The sequence below is a fragment of the Herpailurus yagouaroundi genome, unplaced genomic scaffold (genome assembly GCF_014898765.1).
Source record: "Herpailurus yagouaroundi ecotype Mexico unplaced genomic scaffold, PumYag 100, whole genome shotgun sequence".
Taxonomy (NCBI): domain Eukaryota; kingdom Metazoa; phylum Chordata; class Mammalia; order Carnivora; family Felidae; genus Herpailurus; species Herpailurus yagouaroundi.
Genome location: NW_024412391.1, coordinates 78,853,480 through 78,878,953, shown reverse-complemented (window position 1 = coordinate 78,878,953; position 25,474 = coordinate 78,853,480). Strand labels below are relative to the sequence as shown.

Below are 25,474 nucleotides of genomic sequence, written 5' to 3'. Positions count from 1 at the left end.
ATTATTGTAAAGCTCAAAAACATCACTGGAATACGATAGAGTATCCAAATAGATCAAAATATGTTGAGACCTTAATGTATGAGATGGATGGGAAAAGGAAGATTTATTTAATGAGTAATGCTGGCATAATTGAAGTCCATTTGAAAGAAAACAAAACCATAGCCCTTATCTCAAGCCCTTATCAAGAAGTCAGAGATTTGAACATAATAGATAAAAAATTAAAATATAAGAATAAAAACTTTAAACCTAGGAGAGACCAAATAAGATAGAAATACTATCTAGTATTATCTAGTATAATAGTAATACTATTTGTGAGAAAAAAGACATGAACAACAAAGTTCAAAACCATTATAGACTGGACTAAAACATTTATATTGTGTGCCAGACTAAAGTTAATATACAAAAAGCATTCCCAAATTCACAACAAAAATGTAACACAACCCAGTAGAAAAATAGGCTTCAGCCAGTTATATTAAAAGAATCATGAGATACTATTTCTACCTATTACATTGGCAAACAAAAAGTATTAGAGGCTGGGAGGTATGAGGAAACAGAACCATTTATATATTGTTGGTAGAAAGGTGAGCTGCTATAATCATTCTGTGAAAGTAATTTAACAATATCTCATGAAGTTTAATGCATATATACTATTTGATCCAGCACTACTACTTTTGGGAATCTGTCCTAAGAAATGAAATCACTAAAGGTAAATGTATAAGAATGTTAATTTCAGCATTCTTTGTAGTGAGAAATAGACTGTGAAAGCCTCTCCCCAGAACAGTGCAGATATACACAGAATTTTACATGTGATTTAAGGGAGTTCACCAGCCCTGTGAGGAAACTGCCTGCCCTCAGGGATTAGAATCCATGTATATGTGATGATTGTATATCACGTAGTAGTCTGACCAACTAATAACAATATTGCCCAAGGCACTGTGCTAAATGTTTCATATAAAGTTTTAATTCATTAGAATGTGGTGTTAATGACACTAGAATTGTAGGCTTGAAAGCCTGTTAGCTTTCCACAGGAATTATCATCTAGCTTTCTGCCACCTGTAGAACATAGTCACAAAAGGCAAAAAAGTATGTTGTAGCATCACGTGTGTGTGTGTGTGTGTGTGTGTGTGTGTGTGTGTGTGTGTGTTGTAATACAAGAGTGCACAAAGAGCAGTGGTAGTAGAGATGGACAGTGGGAAATTAGAGAACTAATAAGAGTGATTCTAGGGGTTAAGTCTAGGATGAGAGGAGAAAATTATGGGGGCAATCTGGATTTGTCTCTGAAAGCAACAGAAAACCACATAGGAAGATAAACAAGATGATGACTCCCAAAGAAATTGTTCTCACCCTTTTCCCCTTTTGCAGCAAAATTAGAGGGTTTTTGCATTGAATGAGACTAAGTAGCAGCTTCTGTATGCTTATCTAGGTGAGCCATAGGGGAATGCAGGTGGATGTCCTTTAAGAGGGAGCTAAGGTTTTCCTTTCTGCCTCCAATAAATCATGCATGTTTTGTGGAAGTACTTACTATTTGGTATTTTCTTCCTATTTATTTATTTGTTAGTCTTTCTGCACTGGAATATCAACTCCTATGAAAGTAGGGAACTTGTCTGTTTTATTCACTACTGTCTTGTTCACTAGCTGCAGTGCCTAGATAGCACCTAATATACAGTAGGTATTCTATAAATATTAATTAACCCATTTTTGAAAGTTACCTGTTTGTTCCAGATAATATATCTTACATTAGCCACGTGATTTGAATGAGGGGCATGGTTCTACAGATAAGACCCAAACCTCAGGTAAAGATTCTGGAAGGGAACCTGGGTAAACCACAACATCTATGATTTAGTTGTTTATCCACCTTACAGTGGCCACTTTTGTGAAGACTGTGTTAGAAAAAGGAGGGGATTATATGCATTTTGGTTTGTACTTGTTCATTTTAAAAATAGAACTTGATTTGGGAGCAGGTGATGTAAAATTTCCTTTTGTCTGAATTATGTAATTACTAAATCCTTGATGGCAGTTAAGCCTCAGGACATCAATACAAATGTTTGAAGGCGATTAAGCTTTAATATGTAGGCCAGCCTCTTTCCCCACCTCCTCTATTTATCTTCCTTCCTCCCTCCCTCCCTCCCTCCCTCTCTTCCTCCCTTCCTCCCTTCCTCCCTCCCTTCCTACCTATCTTTGATTTTATTTTAACAGAACTACCAATGAAATAAAAAACCTGCAGTACCTACCTCGAACCAGTGAGCCCCGTGAGATGCTCTTTGAAGACAGGACAAGAGCCCATGCAGATCATATAGGACAAGGTTTTGAACGACAGACTACAGCTGCTGTTGGAGTGTTGAAGGCTGTGCACTGTGGAGAGTGGTATGTATTAACTACTGCTTTTTCTTTTCTTTTCTTTTTTTTTTTTTTTGACTGCTGCTATTTTAATGAAAGGTTTTCTTGGCTTCTAAAATTTTTCTTGGGAAGTTTCTCAGTAATTCTTCCTGTGGGGAAAGAAAGTTCCATTTTTCTCTGTATTTGTATGACTAATTGTATGACTGCAATAAAATTTTTTAATTGTTAGAATGTGCGTTTACTCTTTTGGGTTGGACCGTAATAATTTGATTTTCTAAGTGATGAGAAGTAAAAACAATTGCCTTAACTAAGGTTAAAGAAAAACTAAGGTTCACTTGGTGCTTACTGTGTCATCATTGTCCCTGATGATCTTACCCTACTTTCCCTGTGTATCAGTGTAATGTATAAGTTGTAGATTTTCTCTTTATCACTGGTTTTTAAAAATCTGTTTATGATTTGCCCTGGTATGATTGTTTTGTAGTTCTGTTGCTTGGAATTTCATTTCAAAATCCATTTTTTAGCATGTTCTATAAAAATGTATTTGTATATTGCTAATTAATTGATGAATTTGGGGATTTTTTAGAATTATAAAGACACTATTAATCCCCCACAAATAGAGTGGTAATAGTTTAGTAGCACTTTTCTAGTGAATGTCTCTTAATTTATTAAGAGTGACTTAGGAATTTTACACATAATTGTGGTTATATATGTCTTTATTGAAAGTATTCTCTTCTCATATTTACCTCTAATTTTTATTTAGTAATTTCGTCTTTAGCATTTAATTTGTTGAAGTATTGACCTTTAAGATAATCCCTTACTTTTTTGATTTCTATAATTAACCAATTCAAATTATTTTGCTTTTTCAAAATACGGTTATACATAGCTATAATAAAATGAAGCGAGTTTTTCTATTTATGTTTAAGCCAAAACTCATGGTTTTATCCCTTTGTTTAAATATGTAAAGTGGCCTTTACATATTTAAACATTTTGACTTTATTTCTAAGTACTTTTGTTTTGACCATAAAATTTAATAAGGACTTAACTGAGTGAAACATTAATGGAAGATTCTTCATTGTTTCATGTTTTTGTAGGCCTGCTCAACCCCGAATAACCAAAGATGTAATTTGTTTTCATGCTGAAGATTTCTTAGAAGTAGTTCAACGAATGCAGTTAGATTTACATGAACCTCCACTGTCCCAGGTATATCTTTAACCATTATTGTCTTCAGTTTAATTTTTATTGTGGAAAAGACTTACTGGTATTTCTGTCTCTTTTTTTAGTGTGTCCAGTGGGTTGATGATGCAAAACTTAATCAACTGAGGAGGGAAGGCATCCGTTATGCCAGAATTCAGCTGTATGATAATGACATTTATTTTATTCCAAGGAATGTTGTTCATCAGTTCAAGACAGTTTCAGCTGTATGCAGTTTAGCATGGCATGTTCGGCTCAAGTTATATCACTTAGAGGAGGACACTGTACAGAATACAGCTACTCATGAAACAGGCACATCACCAGATACCACATCATCAGTTCTTGGACCTCACACTGACCACATGCTTTGTGCTATAAGCAAAACCTCCTTGGATTCTAATTTTTCAGACAAACTTCATTCTAAATCTGAACTGCAGCAGATTAAACATGAACCTATTCCATCTGTAAGAATCAAGGAAGAACCTGTGAATGTTTATATTCCTGAAAAGACTAGAGCACCGAATATGGATGGCAAGAATGTTAAAGCAAAATTGGATCATGTTCAATTTACAGAATTTAAGATTGACGTGGACTCTAAATTTGAAAATACCAACAAAGATTTAAAGGAAGAATTATGTCCTGGAAGTCACATAAGTCTAGTTGATACAAGACAACCTAGTTCAGCACATTCAAATCAAGATAGAAAAGATGATGACATTTTGTGCTGAATTTGTACATACCATTTACAATTCTTTTTTTTTTTTTAAGTTAATAATGTAATAAAGATTCATGAATTCTGAAAGCAAGCCAAGGACTTGCTCCCAAGTCTGTTACAAAATAGAGTTTATGTAGCTTTGTAACATTCCTCAGTGCCTGTCCATAACTGTGAAGTATCAAAGCACTTAGGGCCAGATGCACTGTAAACATTACAGGTTTAAACAAAAGGAGTCTTTAAAAAAAATCATTGGATTTGGAATTGTAGGTTTTAGAATAGAGCTGACATTAACATATATATATATATGTGTATATATATATATATATGTTACATATATATGTATACATATGTATGTATATATGTATATATATATGTATTAACATATATATATATATTTTGTAATATGAGCCAGAATTCTTTTTTGACAATTTAAAGGCTTTTCCATAGAGCTTATTTATACCAATTTTTTTTTCATTTTACTGTGTCAGCACTGTAGTGTAAATAGCTTTTAAAAAATCTTTTTAGTGTGATTTATACTGAAATGTGAGCCACTTAATAAAGGTTCATAATAATAAATATGTTTTCTGTTGGGTCTGCATAAAGACAAACTGACAATTCAGTTAAATCATTTGGTCTGTTATGTTTCTGCTGGTGTATGCATTTAGAGTGGTAATGGAGTGCAATGTACGTATTCAAATCTAGTGAATATTTAAATTCTCCACACTGTGTAAGCATTTTTAAAACCAAGGTTCAGTTATGAAAGCATATTTATATATGTATGTATGTATGGGAATATATATATATATGTATATCATATTTTGCATAACTTCTTAAATTGCTGAATAAGATGAATATGTGAAACTTCCTAGCCTCACTCCCTGGAATATGTTTTAAAATATTTATATTCAACATTAAGAAAGCAGTTTAGGTAATAGAAACAGTTTTATAAAGTTGGGAGAAACAAGGTCTGTTAGTGATATCTAACTCTTCTAACTAATGAAGTTTTGTGGCCAGATTGCATAGCCCTAAGGTAAATTTTCTCTGTAGTGTGTGGAATGATAAGTTGAGAAAATTTTCTTACTAATCAGCATCTGTACTATATATACTTCATAGAAGCTGAGTAAAAATCTTTAGTTACAGAATGTTTAGTTGTGAGCAGTTAAAATCCTTTTTTACATTTTTCTTGCAGAACAGGAGGAAAATACGACAAATACAAAATCGTAAGGGCAATGACTCAGCTGCCATACAGAGATAGAACTAACAAAATAAGATGTGTTACCTCATTTTTCTAAGGATCCTTCTCCCTACCTTAGCAGGTAAACAACTTAGAGTCCTTTTTTCCCCCCAAAAAAAGCTCTAGAAAGTAAAATTAGGGTAGAAACATGATTGCCAGTGCCTACCTAAAGCTTAAAACAAATCTCTTCAGTGATGGACTTCAGCACTATTTGAGACTGCTTCCACTACTGTAATTGAAAGTCAAACAAATGTCTTTAATGTAAGCTTTGATATAAGGAATTCTCATTGCAGATCAATTTTATTTACCTTTGGTATTTTTCTGGGCTCTTACTTTGGTTGATGACTTTTAACTGTGGTTCTTTTGGGCTAGTGTTGCTATTTAAATTGTTTCTGTCCCAGCCTTATTTGTGGTACCCATAAAACTGCTTATCTTTCTGGTTAGGGAGAAAAAATAATTGCAGCAGTGATATTTCTGGCTCACAGTTTAAAAGGGTAGGCAAATATTGTAGGAAATCTCAGTGGTTTACAGGAAATCATATGTTTGTAACATAGGAATTTTCATGGGATAAGGAAGGTATAAATCATGATAATGTAAATAGGGATTTTGTTTTATATGTTACTGCCTTAGCCTGCTCTTCACCACTTAAATCTTCTCTTTTAAGCTGAATTTATCGTTTGCATCTACCTTTTGGATACAAAAGTTAATAACAAACCAGTATTGAGAAGTAGGAGAGCATGTGGTTAAAATGTTTTTCTGTTTTTCTTTTTTTAATTGAAGGGTGATATATTTAACAACGTTTTCGTTTCAGTTTTCCAGTAGTATACACATAGATGCATGAGATCATACAGTAATAAAATGTCTTTAGGGTATCCGTCCAAAATATTATGAGCCTTAAATTTTAACTAAAAGACGTATCTAAAACAACCACAGTGGTTGCTTTTAGGTATAGTTTCTTTTATAAACAACACTCAAAACTTGTCCATATTTTGAAAACATAATGTTTTGTAAAATGCATACATTTCTCTGGAAGTGAAATACAAATCACTGGGCTCAGATTTCAAGATATAGCCTTGTCACCTTGAATAATGCTGTGTTCCTTGTCTTACGGGTTATAATTTTAAAATCCTCTTCAGATGCAATCTGAGAACTTTCTGACTACCTTTGTTACACACAAATAACTTCTATTTCAATATTGCATTATATTAATGGTTTCCTAGTTAGTACATTCCAGTTCTTTATCTGAACACAAGTTTGTTAGGTTTTTTTGTTGTTTTGTTTTGGTTACTTCCAGTTTGTTGGACCAGAATAATAAAGCACTTAAGATGTAGTTTCTATATGATCTTATGCTATATAAACAGTGATTATGTAAATTATTAAATTGATACACAGACCTTTAAAAAAATAACTAAGGTACCTCAGTGGTGTCTGCTACAGTGCTTTTTTTGTTTGTTTGTTTCAATTACTTTTGTTCATACCCTTTTAGCTAAGAAGTAGTATTTTTTGCATACTCAGGTTAGCTGGTTAGCTAGCAAAAGAATTAAACATTTGTGATATTTAGTTGAAAACTTTACTAAAGCCATATTCATTTTCTCCCTTGTCCCTAAGGCTGTTGACCTTAAATAAAGATTAGGTTGATCTAGCACAACACTGTGTATGTGTGTGTATGTGTGTGTGTGCATGTGTGTAAGATTATTGGAAATATTATGTTTATTTCCACATATATCCACTTTTAATCCATTATATAACTTGGGGGAGTTGGGGCCAGGGAAGGTAGGAAAAATTTTATTTCTTTTGTTAGGTCTTCAAGGTATTTCATTAGTGTTCCTGAGTGAAACAGTTTTTTCCCCAAATACTTATGGCAGGTAAGATCATGTTTGTAAATAATAGATTAGCACTGTTTTGGTAAATTTGCATTCAGGTATTTTGTTGGACAAGTTCATTGTCATGTAAAGCAAATATCTAAAAATTCATTTTACATTTAGCAAAGATGCAAGATTTGTTTTTAGAGTTTGAGAGGAATTTTCCTTGTCTTCCACCTTTCAATAAATACTAAAATTGATAATTGTAATCTTTTTACCTTTGTTTTGTAATTATTTTCTTATATTTGACATTTTATTTTCATCTTGTCATCTTTAAAAGTTCTTGTTTCTCTGTCTTTAGCCAAAACCATAAGATCTTGAATTGCAATTTGAAAATCTTTTTTTTTTTTCCTCTTAAAACTTAATTATCAAAAGTTGATTCATGCCAACTTTAGAATACTGAGGATTACTTTAAGACTGCTAAACTAGTTAGGTATGGGTGCCAGGATGATGGGCTAAATTACTTCCGTTCCCTCTAGACTTTCTCTCCCCTGAGGGGAGGACAAAAGTGCCATTGTTTTCCAAATACTTTTAAGCTGGTAAAAAGTGACATGATGGGTTTTAGATCTTCAGAGTGGTAGTAGAGCTCTTGCTTAATCTTTCTCCCACCTGATGTAACTAATTTGATATGTAAACAGAATTTTGGTTTTTAGAATGCCTTGTCTATTTCATGAAAGACTTATGTTTGGCACTGACAGTGTATCTCAGATAAGATAATTAAGAGGACAACTAGGGAGAAGTGTAAATCTCTATCTCTGCTCTGGCTTTTCTGTTCTGTGACATACTGCATAATGCAGATGGAATGATTGCTTTTTAGAATGTCAAGCACAAGAGGCTAAAAGCAGTGATGTCTTTTCTTTTTTAAGTTTACAGAGGTTGTATATCATATCTCTACTAGGTTGTATATCATATCATATTCTCTACCAGGGAAAGGAGGGGGAAAAAAACATTCTGCATTTCAGGTTATCTTCCCTTCTAGGACTTTAGACCCAATCAGGAAATGTGAATGAGCCAAGAATAAAATGTGGGCAAATAGAATATATGTTAACTAGAAACGAAGAGTACAACAAAGACATACTACTTCTATGTTTTTTACTATTATCTGCCTTCCAAGAACTGCACTATCAAAATAAGAGAACTCTGGATCCTTCTACACATTTTTAAATTTAGGATTTATACATCTTGTGTGTTTTTAAAATGTTAAATCTATATAGTTTCCTATAAAAGTTCATTGCTTTTGTACTACTTAACACTACTAGGCAGATTCAGAGACAAGTCAGTATAGCTGCAAATATTTTGCATAATGTAGTGTTTAAAATTTTATTTGGACAGGCAGTTCCACATCTTCCCTCTACACCCCAAGTGTCTTCTTTCTTTGAAATTTTGTTTTTAACTGAGCCAGACATTTATGTGAAAAATCTCAAGTCTGCCTTCTTAAAAAAAAAAAAAAAAAAAAAAAAAAAAAAAAAAAAACACATACACACACTTTTCAGTCTGGCTTTTGTTTATACTATTGTTCCATCTCCCTGACAGTTCTTGGAAATCTCTGTCTGCCTTCATTTCCTCATTTCACTCCAATTTTGTTTTAAGCCTCAGATTTAATCACCCTGCTGAAGTGGTTCTCTCAAAGGTCACCGTTTGACTGCCAAATTCAGTGGCTTCACTTAATACTTCTGTTTAATCCTTGAAGCACTTGTAAACAATCATTGACTCCTTAAAACTCTGTACTTATGACCTAACTGTTCTGCTTTGCTTTTCCATTCCTTTGGATGTCTTCTTTTGCCTATTCACTATTTAAAGCAGTCTCCGGTTCCTTAGGTCTCTATACTCTGTCCCTGAATTATCTTCATGACCCCATGACTTCACTCAGCCTTGGATTCTCACTGCAGCTCTAATGATCCCTGTAATCAAATCTAAATTCTTCTCCCTTGCCCCCAAGCATTAGGTGTTCCATCCCTCCTAATTTGGTTATTGGCGTCACTATCTTGCTACCTAGTCCTCTCACAGTAATCAGAATTCTCTATCTTTTCTTCTAACTATATACAATGTATTGTGAGATTTTGTCTTGGTCCCAGAAGTGGTTTTATAATTTGTCTACTTCTTTTGTTACAGTAGATATTTAGCCATAGTAGACGTTCATCTCACCTGGACTCTTAAAATAGCCTAAAATGTTCTAGGCTGACTGCAGTCTTCTGCCCCTATCCCCATTCCAATCCATTCTTTCTTACTACCAGATTAATCTTTGTAAGACAAACAATGATTGTTACTCTTTTGCTTAGAAATATTCCATGGCTTCTCTCCTAAATCGAAGCCAAATGCTCATCATTGTACCAAAAAGCCTTCATGATATGGCCCTTCCTTTCCAACTTCATCTGTTGTCACCTTCCATTAACGTGTGTGCCCAATTTTCAGATTTACCTGGTGCCAGGACTTGCCATTTCCCTGTGTACTTTTAAAATTCTTTGCCTTTGCTGGGGAAATCTCTGCTTGGAATATAACACAGTGAAATTTTACTTATTTTTTTCGAAATTCTAGTTAAACATCTCTTCCACATGTCATGAATTTGTTCCATTTGTGCCCTTATCCCAAAGTCGGTGTAGAACCATTTCTTCCCTCTGCTTCTTGTGTTCCTTTGTGCATATTATTTAGTGTACATATTAAGTACATGTTGGGCTCTGGCTAAACCATAAGCTAGAAGTTACATTTTCTTTTCCTTCTGTATCCTCAACATCCAATATATACACTTGGTATTCAATAAATAGTTGAAGGAACCTTAACTGTTGTACTTTTACTGGGAGTGGGAAAAACAAATTATGTAGATTTCTACTAAAAAGTCTGCCTCTGACTAATTCATAATGTAATTCCAGAATTGCAATAGAAAGAAAAGTGAGGAAAATTAGATCAGCAGGCACTATAAAGAGACCAAGTTTCTATTTTGTACTATGGTCTTACAAATAAAGTGTAAGAAGCGACCTGTTAAATATCTGGGCCCATTGAGCAATGTGGAGGAAGTAAATATTGTAAAGATCATTAAACCTGTAAAATCCAACTTTTTTCCTTCAACCAGACATACATTCATTACAAATTAAGGATAGATTTTAACTAGACCTAAAATGATTAAAATTGCAAATAATCATATAAGAAGCAGTCTGAAGCAGATTTTTAACTGTTGCTAAGTCTTGCTTGGCAAGATAAAGTCTCCCTATTGATACTGTAAATATTCAAAAATTGAAAATTTTGAAGGTGATAAGATGCACTAGTGTTTTTAGTCTATATCCTTCTGTTGCAGGAGTGGGGCAAGGACAAAAAGGTGGCACGTTTTCACAGACCCTCTGTGAACCCACTTCACTAGTATGATACTATGCTGAGGGCATTTGAGCAGCTATCAAGGGGGAATAATACACTTGTATAATGTTGAGAAATTTCTTAGTTTGTATTTTTCATATGTAAAGTGGCGGAGTGGGGAGAAATACCTTTTCTGTTAATTTGTGGTGAGAATTAAATGACAACATGCCAAATGTTTACGTAGCACATTGATTTATATATTGTAGACACTACAAGTGTTAGCTTCTGATCCTGGAATTAACATAGTAAAAAGAATAGAAGAGCTATGTTCTGGGTCAGCCTAATCATTTCATGCCTTTCTCACTAATGATCTCTTCTCTGTATAGTGCTCTCTAATTTTGGGCAAATGATAGGTATCTGGGAAGAGGAAAAAGTTTATCAAGGGATCAAGGTGAGGTTGTGGCAGAGGTTAGGGAGATACCAAAACAAACTTCTTCCTAGTTCACTATTTTGCCCAGAGCCGGAAATTCAAAATCATGTCTTGTCACAGACTGCTTTTTCTGTCTTGTCACAGACTGCCTTTTCCTGATTAGAAATTTGTGTTTGTGGTATCTACAGGATAGTGGTAGTAAATTTACTTTGAGGTGTAAGATTACCAGTATGATTATAGTATGATAACTTGAACATAGGGCAAGCAAAATGAGAGTAAAACATTAAAGTGTAAAGTAGATCCCTCTCATAAAAGCTTTTAACCCAGGGTTACCTTACCTAGCAGTTGATAACTGGTATGCATCTTCCGCTGATAACTTTCTATTTTTTTTCAATAGCAAACCTATTTGTGGAAATAGCATTTGGAGTTAGACTTCTCCATTTATCAATGACCATGGTCTGATTTACATTTCATTCATCTGTGCTTTAGTTTTTCTGTCATTGTAATGAGGTGGTTTTTTTCTTGGTTCTAACACTGTAATTCCTGTGTACCTTCACTATCTATGTCACGAATTATAGGAACACCAACAATACTTTGAGATCGACTGACATTTACTGTGCAAACGTGACCAATCAAGATGAGAGGAAACTCCTTTTGTAATTTGTGGGTTCTTAATATAATACTAAAAGCACTCATTGTCTTCAGGAAGGAGAAATGACTATTCTTTTCTTGATGACACAGGTGTACAATAACATGCCTGCCCCATATGGAAATGGTTCTATGGTTTCCTCTTCTTTTTTGACCATTACTTCTGTTAACTAATCAACATCAGTTTCTCTTACTTGCTGCACTGTGAAAAAGCAGAATGGAAAACAGCCTAATTCATAAGGTTAATAACTTTTAAAATTACGGTAAACTTTAGCGCACGGACGGATCTCTACTTCTCAAAGCTTTGCACAACTATTTTTCTTGGTGCGTGAAAGCCCTCCATTGGTGGGCTCATGTTTCATGTGGTAAGTTGATTGTACCACCATACCCATCCTCTGTGTTAATGAAATATTGCTGAATTAAGTTGTGCATTCTTTCATATTTTCTACTTTTTCTATTTCCAAGTCTTATAAAAAGTTATTTTGTTCACAAGTTGCTTTTACTCAGAATTTTTGATAAATCTTTCACCCCAAATCAGACTAAGTTACTTCTTGTCCATGCTGACCTGGAAAATACTGACTTCACGAAGAAACTTCATGTTGCATACTTTCATGTTTAAGTTTCTTAAGGCAGAGTGTGTTCTTTTTATAAACACCATTAGTAAACAACTTTATATTATAAAGGTAATAGCCTATAATTATAAACAAATGGGAAGGTATTTTTCTTCATATTATTTATTCCATTAGTTTTGCTTTTTCTGTGAGCATAGTTTCCATCCTATCTTTAATTAATATTTTAAATGTATCCCAACCACTGAGGCTGTGATACTGTGATTTATAAGAAATACATATTTGATCTTCATCCTTATTCCAGGCACAGGAATTTTAACACCCTTGGAACTTAAATGTTAAGTGTAATAAGGTGTCTGTTGAACTTAATGAGGTGACTTTTGGAAAACTCCTAGGTAACCTAAGAATAGGGGCTGGTTGCCAGGGGAAACAACCGTGTGATTAAAGGGTTGGAACTTCCAGTCCCCCTGTCCTTATACTCCAGGGGAGAGGAACTGGAGATTGACTTCTGTCACCATTGGCCATTGATTTTCTTAATATGCTATGTAGTCAAGCCTCCATAAAATCCCCAAAGGACAGGGTTCAGAGAGCTTCTGGGGTGGTGAACACAAGGAGATGGGGGAAGAGTGGTGTGCCCAGAGAGCATGGAAATTCCTTGCCCCTTCCCCATACCTTGCCTTACCATTTCATCTCGCTGTTCCTCAGTTACATCCTTTGATAATAAACTGGTAATGTAATAAGTAAAATGTTTGAGTTGTGAGCTGCTCTAGCAAAATTGAGAGAGTCATGTGAACATCCAATCCAATGCTGGTAGGTCAGAAGCACAGGAAACAACCTGGGTTTGTAATTGGCATCTGAAGTTTGAGAGGAGGAGGCATCTGCTGGAATTGGACCCTTAGCCTGTGAGATGAGATACGATTTCCAAGTAGTGTCAGAACTGAATTAATTCCTTGGTGGTATGGAGATAAAACACATCTGAATTGGTGCCAGAATCAAGGAGGCATACATCAATAACTTACTGTGCTGCTTCAAGTTGTTCGTTTATGGTGTCAGTATACCAAGTTAAGAAAGTTCTACTTTCTGGGAACCTTTCAGATACAATTACTTGATCCTCATGGGTCAACAGGTTGGTTATTACATGGCCTTTTAGATATATTTCTTACCTAGTTTCTCGTCCTCTGAGACTTGTCCCATATTTTTCTTTTAGAAAATCTCATACAGAGATTTGCGTGTTTCATGGCCTAGCTTAGGGGTCTGTTTTTTGAATGGCTGTGAGGCAAGAATGGATAGTTTTGAGTAAGTGGAACAAAAGTCAAAAGGATAATAACTTTGTGATATGTGGAAATTTTACAAAATTTAAATTTCATTGTCCATAAAGTTTTATTGGAACATAGCCATGGTTTATGGCTGCTTGCTTGCCACAGAGCTGATTTGAATTGTTGAGACAGACCCACATAGCCCACAAAGCTTAAAATATTTACTATATAGCCCTTTAGAGAAAAATTTTGCTGACTCCTGACCTAGCTAATTGTTTGCATGTGGTGCTGTTCTTTTCCTTTTCCCTGTGAGAGATTATACTGAGAGATAATACATGCACAAATACAGCTTTTGCCGAATTTCAAAATCCTATCTGGTTTCTCAAAGAGATGAAAACTTTTTTCTCCTTTGAATCTATCATTAGAGAGACCAAATGGTTTGGATCTCTCAGTTGAATTAGAAATACCTGATCAATTCTGGAACATTATGTTCCCCATATTAACTATCCCTCTCCACCCTATTTTTTGATGCTCAAAATAGAATATATACCAATTATAAGGCAGCAAAATGCTTGTAATTGATAATTTTTATTTAGCTTAGCTCTGTAGTTTCATAAGCTACATTAATTTGTGGTATTATAACTTAAACTGTCATCTGCTTTACAAAGGAGAACTAGACCAAAATGCTATATTCAAAGCAATCCTCTCAAGTATTAGCAGCCAGGAATCACTTTGTGTGTTAGATATTTTTTAAGACAAACTACTACTTTAGGTTCTTTCTGAAGCTAACAATGAAGGCTGTATAGGGTGAGAACAATCACCTGCTTTAGGGTTATAATACACTTAAGACTGTTGGGAATTCTTCTAAGTAATGTCACCTATGCTTCACTGGAATGGGTTAAGTGCCTTGGTAGGATGATCTATAAATTCTTAAGCCAGGATATTCTAAGAGTGAAAGGGGCACTAAATTCCTGAGACTGAGGACAGCAGGCATAAATGAGGCCTGTCCTGATTTAACCAGGATAAAAGGCCCCTCTAAATTTAAAAAGAGGCAAGCCTCTGCTCTAATATGCCACCTCTAATTCATGGATCATAAACAGGAGAGAGAGTTAATGCAGTTAGCCTAGATAAAAATCTCTCAAACTCTGATTCTGAATGTAAACATGGAAGTGGCACACCTAAGTATTTCATTAACTAGGTTTCTTTGTTCATAATTACAAGCACAAATGACCATTTACATTGGTCATAATGGGGCCATGATCTATTAAACTCCTACCCAAATAATGTAGATTAAAGACTTTGTGTTTACTTACTTTAAGAATTGACCACATACTTATAACAGATTATTCAAGAGTCAAGTATAAAAATAAGGTCAAAAACAAACTTTATTTATATAGGGATAATAAGGATATTAGTAACTCAAATACTGAATAATTAAGCTTTGGATTGACTAGAAGTCCATGATTCACAAAGACTATTTTATGGAAGCAGTATAAAACTACATTTGGTTATTTTTCTCAGTTCTCTGGTATTTCTTCAAGCTTGCAAAGATTCAGAACACTTTAATGACAGCTTGTTGAACAGCAATAAAATGAGATGATGTCCTTAGAAGTCAGTCTCTCACAAAAAAGACGTTATATCCAAGTTCTATCAAAGCCCCAGCCAGTAAGGCCCATAAAGGAATGAAGACATAGGACAGATTCATTGTAGTAAACTGTTCCAGTTTAGCACAGAGTGCAAGGCAGAAGGCTAATTTAAGTAACATTGCAATGAGGTACCAGGCTTTTTTTTTAATATTGTGTGATCCATGTCGAGGGTCAAAACCAGACTTACATCGCCCAGCCATTTTCACAATCAGCATGACAAGAAGGATAGTATCAAATATCCAGACTGGAATAAATATGAGGAACCAGTTCCAAGGTGCCTTCTCATCCAGTTTCAACACCAACATGATCAAGAAGAGTAATGTGAAAAGCCAGGTGAGTAGTACTCTCTGAGCCAAGGACATTCTCATTTAAACAGTTTAAAGAGGCTGTTGCAGAGTCGAAAAAAGGGAAATATACCCTAAGAGAAGGAAAAAAAGTCAAGATTGTTTTGATACCAGAAAAAAAATCACTTCCATTCCTGGTGAACAAAGCTGGTTCTTCCCCCACTCACAGATTTCCTAATTTTGAAAAATCCTATTCTGCCTTTCAAAACCTGTAAAATTTTGTAGCCATCTTTGATGACATTAAATCCATCATTCCTTAAAGCCTATGACAAAATACAATAAAATTTTTAGTATATCAACTGGGCATAAGCTCTATACACAAGTCTCAAGAATAGTCTGTTCCTTTTCATTTGCGGTCACTCAATTCCAAGTACTCATGACTTTATTCCTGCATCTCAGGGATATTCTTAACCTCTTTTTTTATACATTTGTACATCTATAAATTTTCATTCAATTTGGAGATATACTAAGAAAAAGCTTTCAAAATCAAAGTAGTGAAAAAGGAGGAAGTGGTATCAGGCCAAGGGAGGAAAGTTTTAATAAAGAGGGAATGATAAAAATTAATATATTAAGTAGAATTACTTAAGTAAAGAGGTCATTGGGCTAAAATAATATAGAACACATTGATAATACTGGGTTTTCACATAGTTTAGTCTATGGGTCTTATATTTTTTAAATTAAACTTTCTCATTGCAATTCTTAATAAATAGCTATTAGTCTGAATTTTTCTTTTTAATACTAATTATATATTGTTTGGTTTGTGGTATAGATCATGATTTTTTATCATTTGCTATCCAATAATCAAGACCACTTAAACTTTTGACATTTTGTTACCAAAGGATGCCAAATTATTCAATAATTTAGTCCCTTCTTTCCTTTCTTAGAGTAAGCTCTATGCCCATTGTGGGGCTTGAACTTCAGGACTCGGACAGGCAACCTGAAGCTATTTCTTATACTTCTATTTTGTCTTACTGGTCTATATTTATTTGTTTTGCACTAGTACTATATAACTATGATTGGATATGTTCCAGGATATATGCTCTAATATCTGGGAAGCTTAGTACCTACTCATGGGATTTCTTTTCCAGAATATTTTGCCCTTTCATTTTTTCACTACTAAGATCACTAATTCTTTAAAAATTGAATTTTGATTGGGATTCATTAATCTATAATATGGTATAAGCATTTAGTCTTCACATACAAGTTTACAGTATGTTCTATACTTAAGTTGTGACCATTTGGATAGAGTAAGTAGAATGGAAATCAGAAGCCAGATTGCATGCAGTTGGGTAAGGAGTTAACAGAAGATAACGAAATGCAAATAGCTGACAACATTTTATTCTTTTGAAACATTTGGAGAAAAAAAATGAAAGATAAGACAAATAATGAGCCTGAGAAAGGGTTAAGAAGAAATTTTTCAGTAAAGGAATAATCTATGATTATAAGCTGAGGGAAATAAGCTACAGAGGAGTGATAGATTGAGAGAGGATACTTGATGGAAAGAGGAAAGGATCAGAAGGTGGTGGGGTAGATGGCAAAAGCATGAGAGCTAGGAGTAGAAATGCAGAAGATAAGAAAAATGCAGGAAAATAAGATAAATAAAAAATGCCCTAAACTAGCATGTTTAATTAATTATATTTTAGAACTTTGATATTCTTTGCTACATCTCTACTACTTTAAACAATGGGTGGCTATCATAGGGCAAGAACATATATCTGTTTTATTACAATAATGACTTAATGGATCTCCAAACACCCCTGTTCCCCTTATACCCATCTTTTGGCACTCATTTACTTAGCTGGCAGATGCTTCATACTGCAGTATGAAAAGCAGATGCTTTTACTCCAAGGAAGGCATTTTCTCTAGGTCTCATTTCCTGACCAGAGGCTGCCATAGTGGGATATGGGCTGAATTTGGAAGAGGTGTGAAGGGTGTGTACTGATTATTAACTACAAATGGATTTCATGCTGTAAAGCAAGTTTTTCTCAACCCTGATTCCCAGTCTATCTGAACATTTTTGTGAACCTTTAAAAAGTTTACAATAATACACTTGCTTAAACACACTTTTCCACTAGCCATTGGATGAGTTAGGGTTCATATTTTTGCATGTTAAGACTGAGTAAGCACCTGGTCAAAGGGTAGCTGCACTCAACACAGGCACGTTAGGATTGGAGGTGGAAAAATACAGCACAGTCTTAAGGCTTCCAGTTTTATAATGTGGGATGCAACAAAAGCTCTGTATGCACTTATACTAAAATGCCCTCAACTGAGAAGCGCTATGTCGATATTTAAATGATGCTTTAAGAATTCTGGATACTGAGCTACAACGTTAATTTTACTTTATTCGTAAATCTTCACTAATTGAAGCAATCGTTATTTGTTTCCTACTACTACTCTTCTTTCTCCTCAAGGGAGGGGGTTGCCTTCTCCAAAACAAAAATTTGCTCTACTGAAGTCCCATTTTAGGTGGTTACTTCGGGTACTAGGAAGATAATTATTAGTTCATATGCTTCCTCATTCATTGTCAAAACGTTCTGCATCGCCCCAAAATGGAAATCGAAAGGGCTCTGCCCACAGTTCCAGCGTCTATCAGTTGTGTGTGCAGGCATTGATTTGCCCACGGTGCTTCCCACACCACCCCCATTTCCTTCTCTCGCTACCGCCAATCCTCTTCCAAATGAACTCGCCTCATCCCAAAAGACAGTTTTGCTTATGAGCCCACAACACAGAATTCCTCTAAATAACGAGTAGCTTTTGAAAGGCCCCTGCTGCAACAGCCTTGGAAAACTTAACCTTCCTTCAGAGGAACAGCGTTCTGCTTACAACTTACATGGTTTTCGGGCCTACTTGTTCCTATAACTTCAGGATGTTCCTAAACTCTCCTCGCCCTTAGTCTTCAAACACTGACGGTCCGCCCTATCCGGACTGTTCCCATTCTGCGCTTTGGGCGGCCCCGTACATTTTGAGAGTTGAACGAGGTTTCCTGCACAAGATCCAAAACGCACGCAGAAGCCTGGTGCCAAGCAGGTGTCAGTCCTTTTGGCTGGGAGTGGGAGGGGGTGGGAGGTAGAGACAAACCCCCCGAGGCTTCGGGAAGCCAGCACCGGGGCACCGGCAGGGCAAAGGCACCTCGGGAGACTGCTGGCCCGGCCCATTGGAGCCCGGGACTCACCTGGCAGCGCCGCTGGCCGGAGAGCGGAATGGGGCGCGAAGATCAGGAAACTCGCCAGTTTGGATCCTTGGCCTTTTCCACGCTTTCTCCTCCATTAAATCCAGAACCCGTCACATGATAATCAAGAAAAAGATCTCAGTTCCGCCTCCCCAAACCACCGCGGCGGAGGCTCTATGTTCTACCTCAGGGCCACGCCCACATCCGGGGCAGGTTCTCACCACCCCTGGGACTACCCTCTCTACCTATAGGTAGAGAGGATGCCAATCTAAGTTCAGAGGCCTTTTTTCCTGTGGTAATTGGACCATTTGGCCGCCAGTGCGAACCAACCGATCTTTTCTTACGTTCGGGTTTGTCAAAAAGGCGGCTATAAGAGAAGCCACTAGGCCCGCCTCTCTACCGCTACGGGCTAGGAGGGAAGTCAGTCTAAGCACAGCCTGGAGTGTCCGTAGTCCCATTGGGCCCACAAGTGCCAATCAGACCAGCCAGCTCTCGGCTTCGCCCCCGAGGGCGCCCCGCCCCTTCTCTCCCCCTCCCCGCCGGCGCGCGGAGACTGCAGGCTCCGGCGCAAAATCCTGCGGGAGAGGGGGTGGGGCGACAGCTCTGGAGGCAGCGCTCCCGCCGGCAGCCTCGTTGTGACTCCTCCGGCTCCCGCAGCGGCGGCGGCGCTCGCTTCGGAGTCTCCCGCGCGCACCCTAGCCGCCTCCTAGCGGCGCGGCGCCCGCTCCTACGGTAAGAGCCGGCATCACCTCTGTGCTTGGGCGGGCCGTGTGGAGGTCGTTGGGTTCTGACAGAATCCTGGGGATGGAGCAGGACGAAAGAGGAAAGCGGCGGGCAGGATGGAGGTGGGGGCTCCGGGCCAACGCATCGCCCTCTGCCGCTGGTGACTTCCCCGGCAGCCGCTGGCACCTGCGCGCCGGGGTCAGCCGCGGTCCCCTCCCATCATTTGACCGGTGGCAGAGGCTCAGCTTCCCTCCTCTCGAGCCCGTGCAGTCCTCGAGCCTCGATGGTGAAGGGCCAAAGCCCAGCGCCGCCTCCCGCCCCTCCGCCCCCTCTCGCGGCCCCTTTCCTTCGCTTCCTTCCCCTGGCGCTGTGTTGGGGGCGCGTCGGGTCCTGGAGGGCGTGCAGGGGCATCGGCATCGGGTGGCCGAGCCTGGGCTGGCGGGAGAGGTCAGCTAGCGGCCAGAGGAGCGGGCTCGGGCGGAGAGGGCGACTGTGCGCGCGCTGGACGCAGGTTGGAGGGAGGGTCGCTGCCCTGCACCCACTGAGCAGGCAACAGTTTAGTTTTCTGATTCCAGCACTGACTACGGAGCGGGTGCTGAAACCTCTCAGGGGCCTTAAGGGCTGTTTCCCATCTGGAAACAATACTGCGGTCCACCAGCTTGCTTTACCTTTTCTTATTTTTATCTAATGTTGACAGCCAGTATTTTGGTATTCCTTCGTGTCATGACTTTTAAACTCAACACCTTCCTTGTGTAACTTTGGAGATCATTCTGTCACAGATCCATCACTATTTTTAGCCTGACCAAAGGAAAAAAAAAAAAAAGGAACTGCTTTATATCATCATATACTGACTAGGGGAGTGCAGAATATGGACAGTTTATTAATGTCAGCATTTACATATCAAGTAATTTTTAAATTCGTGAATGTATTACACATTTTTTTAATTTACACTCGCTGTCTTTGTTTATGGTATATCCTGCTTACTTTGAGGTTATTTTGTTGTGTGCTTTGATTTTATAGTTTTTGGTTAGCTTTAGCCAACTAGCCATTTTAAGATTTTTCTTTTCTCCAAGACTTTCGGTATAGACATGGTGTTTGCTCTTGTTTTTAGAGATCATTTATTTTTTAAAAATTTGTTTCCTCCCAAACTGGATTTTTTCATAACGTTTTTAAAGTTGTAAGGGGGAATTCTGAGAATTTGGAAACTATGCACTTTAGCCTAAAGAACTGTAAATTATCACAACAATTTGAAATTCTAGCTTCTTGGAGTAAACATTGCTAAGTTGAAGAGAGGGAAATGGGTGTCCCCTGTCAGTTGTAGTGGCTCAATCTCCAGATCCCAGAGGAAAGGAATCTAGAGGTCTGAGGAGAATGAGCCATGCCTGAGCCCAGATACAAGGTAGTTCCAGGAAAAATTCTTGGTGGGGAAATAGCTGGCCTCCCACACAGGTTAGTTGTGTGCATGCATGGGATAGTATTAAGTTAGATGTTAGTCAGGTAGGAAATGTCTTTTCTAATTTTTACCACTTTCTGATAGGGCATGAAAATGTAATAAGAGGAAAAAGTATAATGTACAATGGAGGTCTGGGATAGTCAAACCTCCCAGAATAAACTTTTTTTGAGTCCAAACTGGCACTGGACAGTTGGCGCTAAAAATGGAGTAGGTGGCCTGAGCAATTTTTTATTTTTTAATTTAATTTTGTTATTTTAAAATTGTTATTTATTTACTTACTTGTTTATTTTAAATAAGCTCTAGACCCAGTGTGGGGCTTGAATTCACAACCATGAGATCAAGAGGCACATGCTCTATTGACTGAGCCAGCCAGACATCATGGCCTGGCAATTTTTAAACCACCAACCTTTTTACTAGCCCATTTGATACAAAGTTGCAAGGAATTTGTAATGAAAAAGGCTTCACTAAACTAAGCCAGAGAAAATTTAGAGTGGCATGTAGAAAAATTGAGGATAGAAAAATAGTTGGATTGCTTACATACTATCTCATTTAATCTTTATAATGCTATAAGGTATGTACTGTGATTATTGTTCTGTGTTATAGATGAGTTAACCATAACTTAGGTTAATTCATTTGTTCAAGATTTCTCAGCTAATAAGTTGGTGGAGTTGGAATTCAAATCTGTGCAATCATTACAAAGCCTACATTCCAAGCCAATAAGTTTTACCACCACAGGGGCTTATTAGAGACCTGATACAAGGAGACTAATCAGTGGAAAATAATGCTGCAAAATCATAAACTGAATAAGAATATTGTAGGTGTTCAGTAACACTTTGAGTCATTGTATAGTACACACTGTTGAGTGTTGCTGGGGATATAAGGATGGAGTCATCTTCCCTGGCCATAGTGGGGGAGAGAAATATTTAAACAGGTAATGATAATAAAATACAACATATACTATAAGAGAGTGATATAAATCTTTGATTTAATGGAAGAGAAATCAGTTGAAGTTTAGACATACCACCATTTTAATTCCTATTTGGCTTTATGACCTTTAACATGATGGCAAACCTTTTTGAGCTTCAGCTTCTTTATCTGTTAAGTGGAGAGAATATTACTTCAAAGGGGAATATTAAATATTAAACAGAATATATAAAGTACTGACACACTGGTAAGCACTGAATAAAGAAGACGGAATAATTTTCAGAGAGAGTAGAGAAGGGGTTGGAGGTTTAGCAGAGAGCTATCTCTGGAGCCTTAAAGGGTGGGTAGTAGTTTTCATTATTGGGGAAGGAGGGCATTCTGCACAGACAGAACAGGAGGCAGGGTCCTGGAACAGGAATGTGGATTGTTGAAGGAATGGCAAGTAATTGTAGCTTTGTATAAAAAGTATTTGCGAAGGCCAAATTTAAATGATAATTGTATATAAATGTGGCTGGGCAAGGTGAGTACTATCCAATTTTGGTGGTTGGAAATTGCATACTTAGATATTTAAGTTATAGGAAATTGTTTGTGCATTGTTGTATTTTTATTTAATATTTACCTTTTAATACTTATTTTCCCCACTGTCAGTTAAAACTTCATTTCCAAACATGTCCAGCTAAGGACTTTCATTATTTCATTGTGATATTTCACTCTAAACTGTAAAGGAAGACTTAACACCACTAGAGGCATTTGCACTTAATTTGTGGGATGTATTTTGGGAGTATTTAAAAAAGAAGAATCTTAAAGTGACTGTTGCCTTCCCTTAACCCCTTTATCTAGTATGTAGCCACATAGAGCCAATATTGCAAACAATTTCTGAATCCAAATTTGAGACATGGGAGTGGGACAGAACGTTTTAAATTGGGACTGTTCTTAAAAACCTGAGAAAAAGTCCCATGTATGTATCTTCCCTTCAGGTTAGCACAGAACCATAATTGTTCCCATTGGATTGATAAATGTAGATCACTTCGTGACCAGAATTATTTGACAAAATTGAAGATACTAAATGACATTTAGGAAAGCTGCGTTTTTATTCCAACGTGTTAGCCTCATACAGATTGCCAAAAATGACACAAAATACAGAGATCAGATTTCAGATGAGAAAAACCAACTGCTTCCTAGAACAGGTAGGTTTAGGGCACAAGGAAAGAGTGCTGGACTTCATTTCTGAGTAGTGAACAGGAACTGGGCAGGAAATGGCTGTGGCTGCACCACTACCTGATAATAATCATAACATGATTGAATCTGACATTTAATGAGAGGAAGTAAAGGGGGGGAAAAGTGCACTGTATGCAGCTTTCCAGTTTCAGAAACAGTAGGGGAAAGGAGCTGTTAAAAGTATTTCAACAGAAGTTTTGAAGATATGTAGTGGGGCACTCCTCTATATTTACATGAATGAAAGCACCTTAGTAAAACATTCAGTAAAACATCTGTTACAGATAGCAGGAAACGTTTTGCTAAGTTATGCGGCCCAAGTTTTGATGCTCTATAGACCTAGGTTCAAGTCTCAGTTCTTCAGTCTGTCAGTTATGTGACCTTGGGCTGATTATGAAATCTTTTTAAGGTTCAGGTTTATTTAATCATAAAATGGAGATATTTATTCTGAAAATTATGTTTGCTAATGTATGTAAAGCACTTGACACATTGTCTGGCTTATAAGACATGTTAAAAAAATGGTTGTTGCCCTTAAAGTTAAGTTAAACAGTTGTGTTTTTATTTTAAAAATACAATTCTCAAATAGAGTAAGGGAAAGTCAGAAAATGGCAAACAGATAAAACCTTAAAGGGAGGCAGTAGGATGTCATACAGGCAACAGGCAAAGTTGAATAAAAAAATTGAGTTATTGCAGCCACATAGAAAACAAAGGAAAAGATGGGGAGAGGGTTTCATATTCTGAAGTTGTTTTTTTTTTTTGACGATAGTATGTCAGACTCATTAAACCAGATAGAGTAAATAAATAAGGTTTTGCTATTCTGAATGACAATAAAAAAGTCACTGAAATTGGGTCTCTTGTACTGTGAATTTAGTATGTACAGAAAGGGACTTTCTTTTCTCAGACTCCTTAACCACCTTCTTATCTCTAAAATTCTTTTAACAGATAGAAGCCATTAATTTTACAGTTATAGAGAAGGCTTTAATTGCAGGGACTCCTAGGAGATAGAGCAAATTAACTACATGTATTTCCTAAGTGTTGGTTCCATATATCTCATTGCCTGCTATATATCTTTTGGACACTGAATGTCTAAGTATATCGTATGTTGAAAAATAAACATATCTTGTCCCCAAATCTGTTTCTCCTCTATATTCCCTGTCGTAATGAATAGTTTTTCTAGAGTTTAAGCCAAGAATCACGGAGTATCCTTACTCTTTCTTCACTCTCCATACCTTTCATGTCCAGTCAGTCATTCTATCTGATCTTTCCTTTTATTAGCTGTCTTGTAATCATGCCCGTCCGAATACTCACTCCTCATTGCCACTGATTTATTTCAGACCTACATTGTTTCTTGCCCAGATTATTGTTACTAGTTTTCTTGGTTTTAAATTATCCTCATATTAATGAGTTCATATGTTGAAAAATAAACATATATTCTTGTTCCCAAATCTGTCTCTCTATATTCCCTATCCTAATGAGTGGTTTTTCAGTGTGTAAGCCGAGAATCATGGAGTATCCTTACTCTTTCACTCTCCATACCTTTCATGTCCAGTCAGTCATTATATCTGATCTTTCTACTAGCTATCCATCTTTTCATCATGCCCTGTCTGAACACTCACCCCTCAATGCCATGGATTTATTTCAGACCTTCGTCGTTTCTTTCCCAGATTGTTATTAGTTTTCTTGGTTTTAATGTAGCCTCATATTAATCAGTTCTTCCCACAGCTTCCTTCCAGAATGATTTTGCTGAATAATAACATAAACATATTAAAATATATCCTTAGTGCCAGCACAAGATGATAATTAATAAATACTAGATCCCTCCATGTATCTTAAACTTAATTCTAAATGACTTACATACCTGTGTCTAGAGTTTTCTTTGTGGGAAAGATTTTAATAATTACTTTAATTTCAATAGACAGAGAGCTATTTAGTTTATTTATTTGTTTGTTTTTGAATGAGCATTAATAGTTTGAATCTTTCAAAGAGTTCGTCTACTTAATCTAAGTTGTTAAATTGGCATAAAATTGTCCATAATATTCTCTTACTATCTTTTAATGTTTTAAGATCTGCAACTATGTCCCCTCTCTCATTCCTGACTGTTAATTTCTGTATTTTTTTCATTGTTTCCTTTTCACTTTGGCTAGAGGCTTCTGTTTTATTGATATTCAGAGCAGATTTTGCTTTTATTTATTGATTTTCTGTTCTCAATTTCATTGATTTTTTTTTTTTATTTTTTAAGTTTTTCATTTATTTATTTATTTTGGGAAAGAGTGAGAGAGGCAAAGAGAGAGAGAGACAATCATAAACAGGCTTCACGCTGTCAGCACAGAGCCTGATGAAGGGCTTGATCTCACAAATCGTGAGATTAGGACCTGAGCCAAAATCAAGGGTGGGGCGCTTAACCAACTGAGCCACTCAGGTGTCCTTGATTTGTATTCTTTATTATATTCTTTTTGCCATTTCATTTCCATTT

At 36.7% G+C, this 25,474-nt stretch overlaps 2 protein-coding genes across 2 annotated transcripts in view; one reads left to right on the top strand and one right to left on the bottom strand.

Annotated features, from left to right (window-relative positions):
- RSBN1L (round spermatid basic protein 1 like) overlaps positions 1 to 7,548 on the top strand; it is a 67,949-nt gene extending 60,401 nt beyond the window's left edge. Inside the window, exons 6-8 of the mRNA XM_040472835.1 lie at positions 2,197 to 2,364; positions 3,429 to 3,537; positions 3,618 to 7,548. Of these exons, the coding sequence (XP_040328769.1) occupies positions 2,197 to 2,364; positions 3,429 to 3,537; positions 3,618 to 4,256 (916 nt within the window). The 3' untranslated portion in view covers positions 4,257 to 7,548. The remainder of the gene's footprint in view (positions 1 to 2,196; positions 2,365 to 3,428; positions 3,538 to 3,617) is intronic.
- A 7,346-nt stretch (positions 7,549 to 14,894) lies between these two features.
- TMEM60 (transmembrane protein 60) lies at positions 14,895 to 19,014 on the bottom strand. The gene is made up of 2 exons (XM_040472834.1): positions 18,690 to 19,014; positions 14,895 to 15,591 (listed from the first exon to the last, which is right to left on the bottom strand). The coding sequence occupies exon 2, from the start codon at positions 15,539 to 15,541 to the stop codon at positions 15,140 to 15,142; it is 402 nt and encodes a 133-aa protein (XP_040328768.1). The 5' UTR covers positions 15,542 to 15,591; positions 18,690 to 19,014; the 3' UTR covers positions 14,895 to 15,139.
- Between the last annotated feature and the right edge of the window lie 6,460 nt (positions 19,015 to 25,474).

What these genes read in the sequence shown, in the direction of transcription:
- TMEM60 (XM_040472834.1), bottom strand. Translation starts at nt 15,541, where the DNA reads ATGAGAATGTCCTTGGCTCAGAGAGTACTACTCACCTGGCTTTTCACA.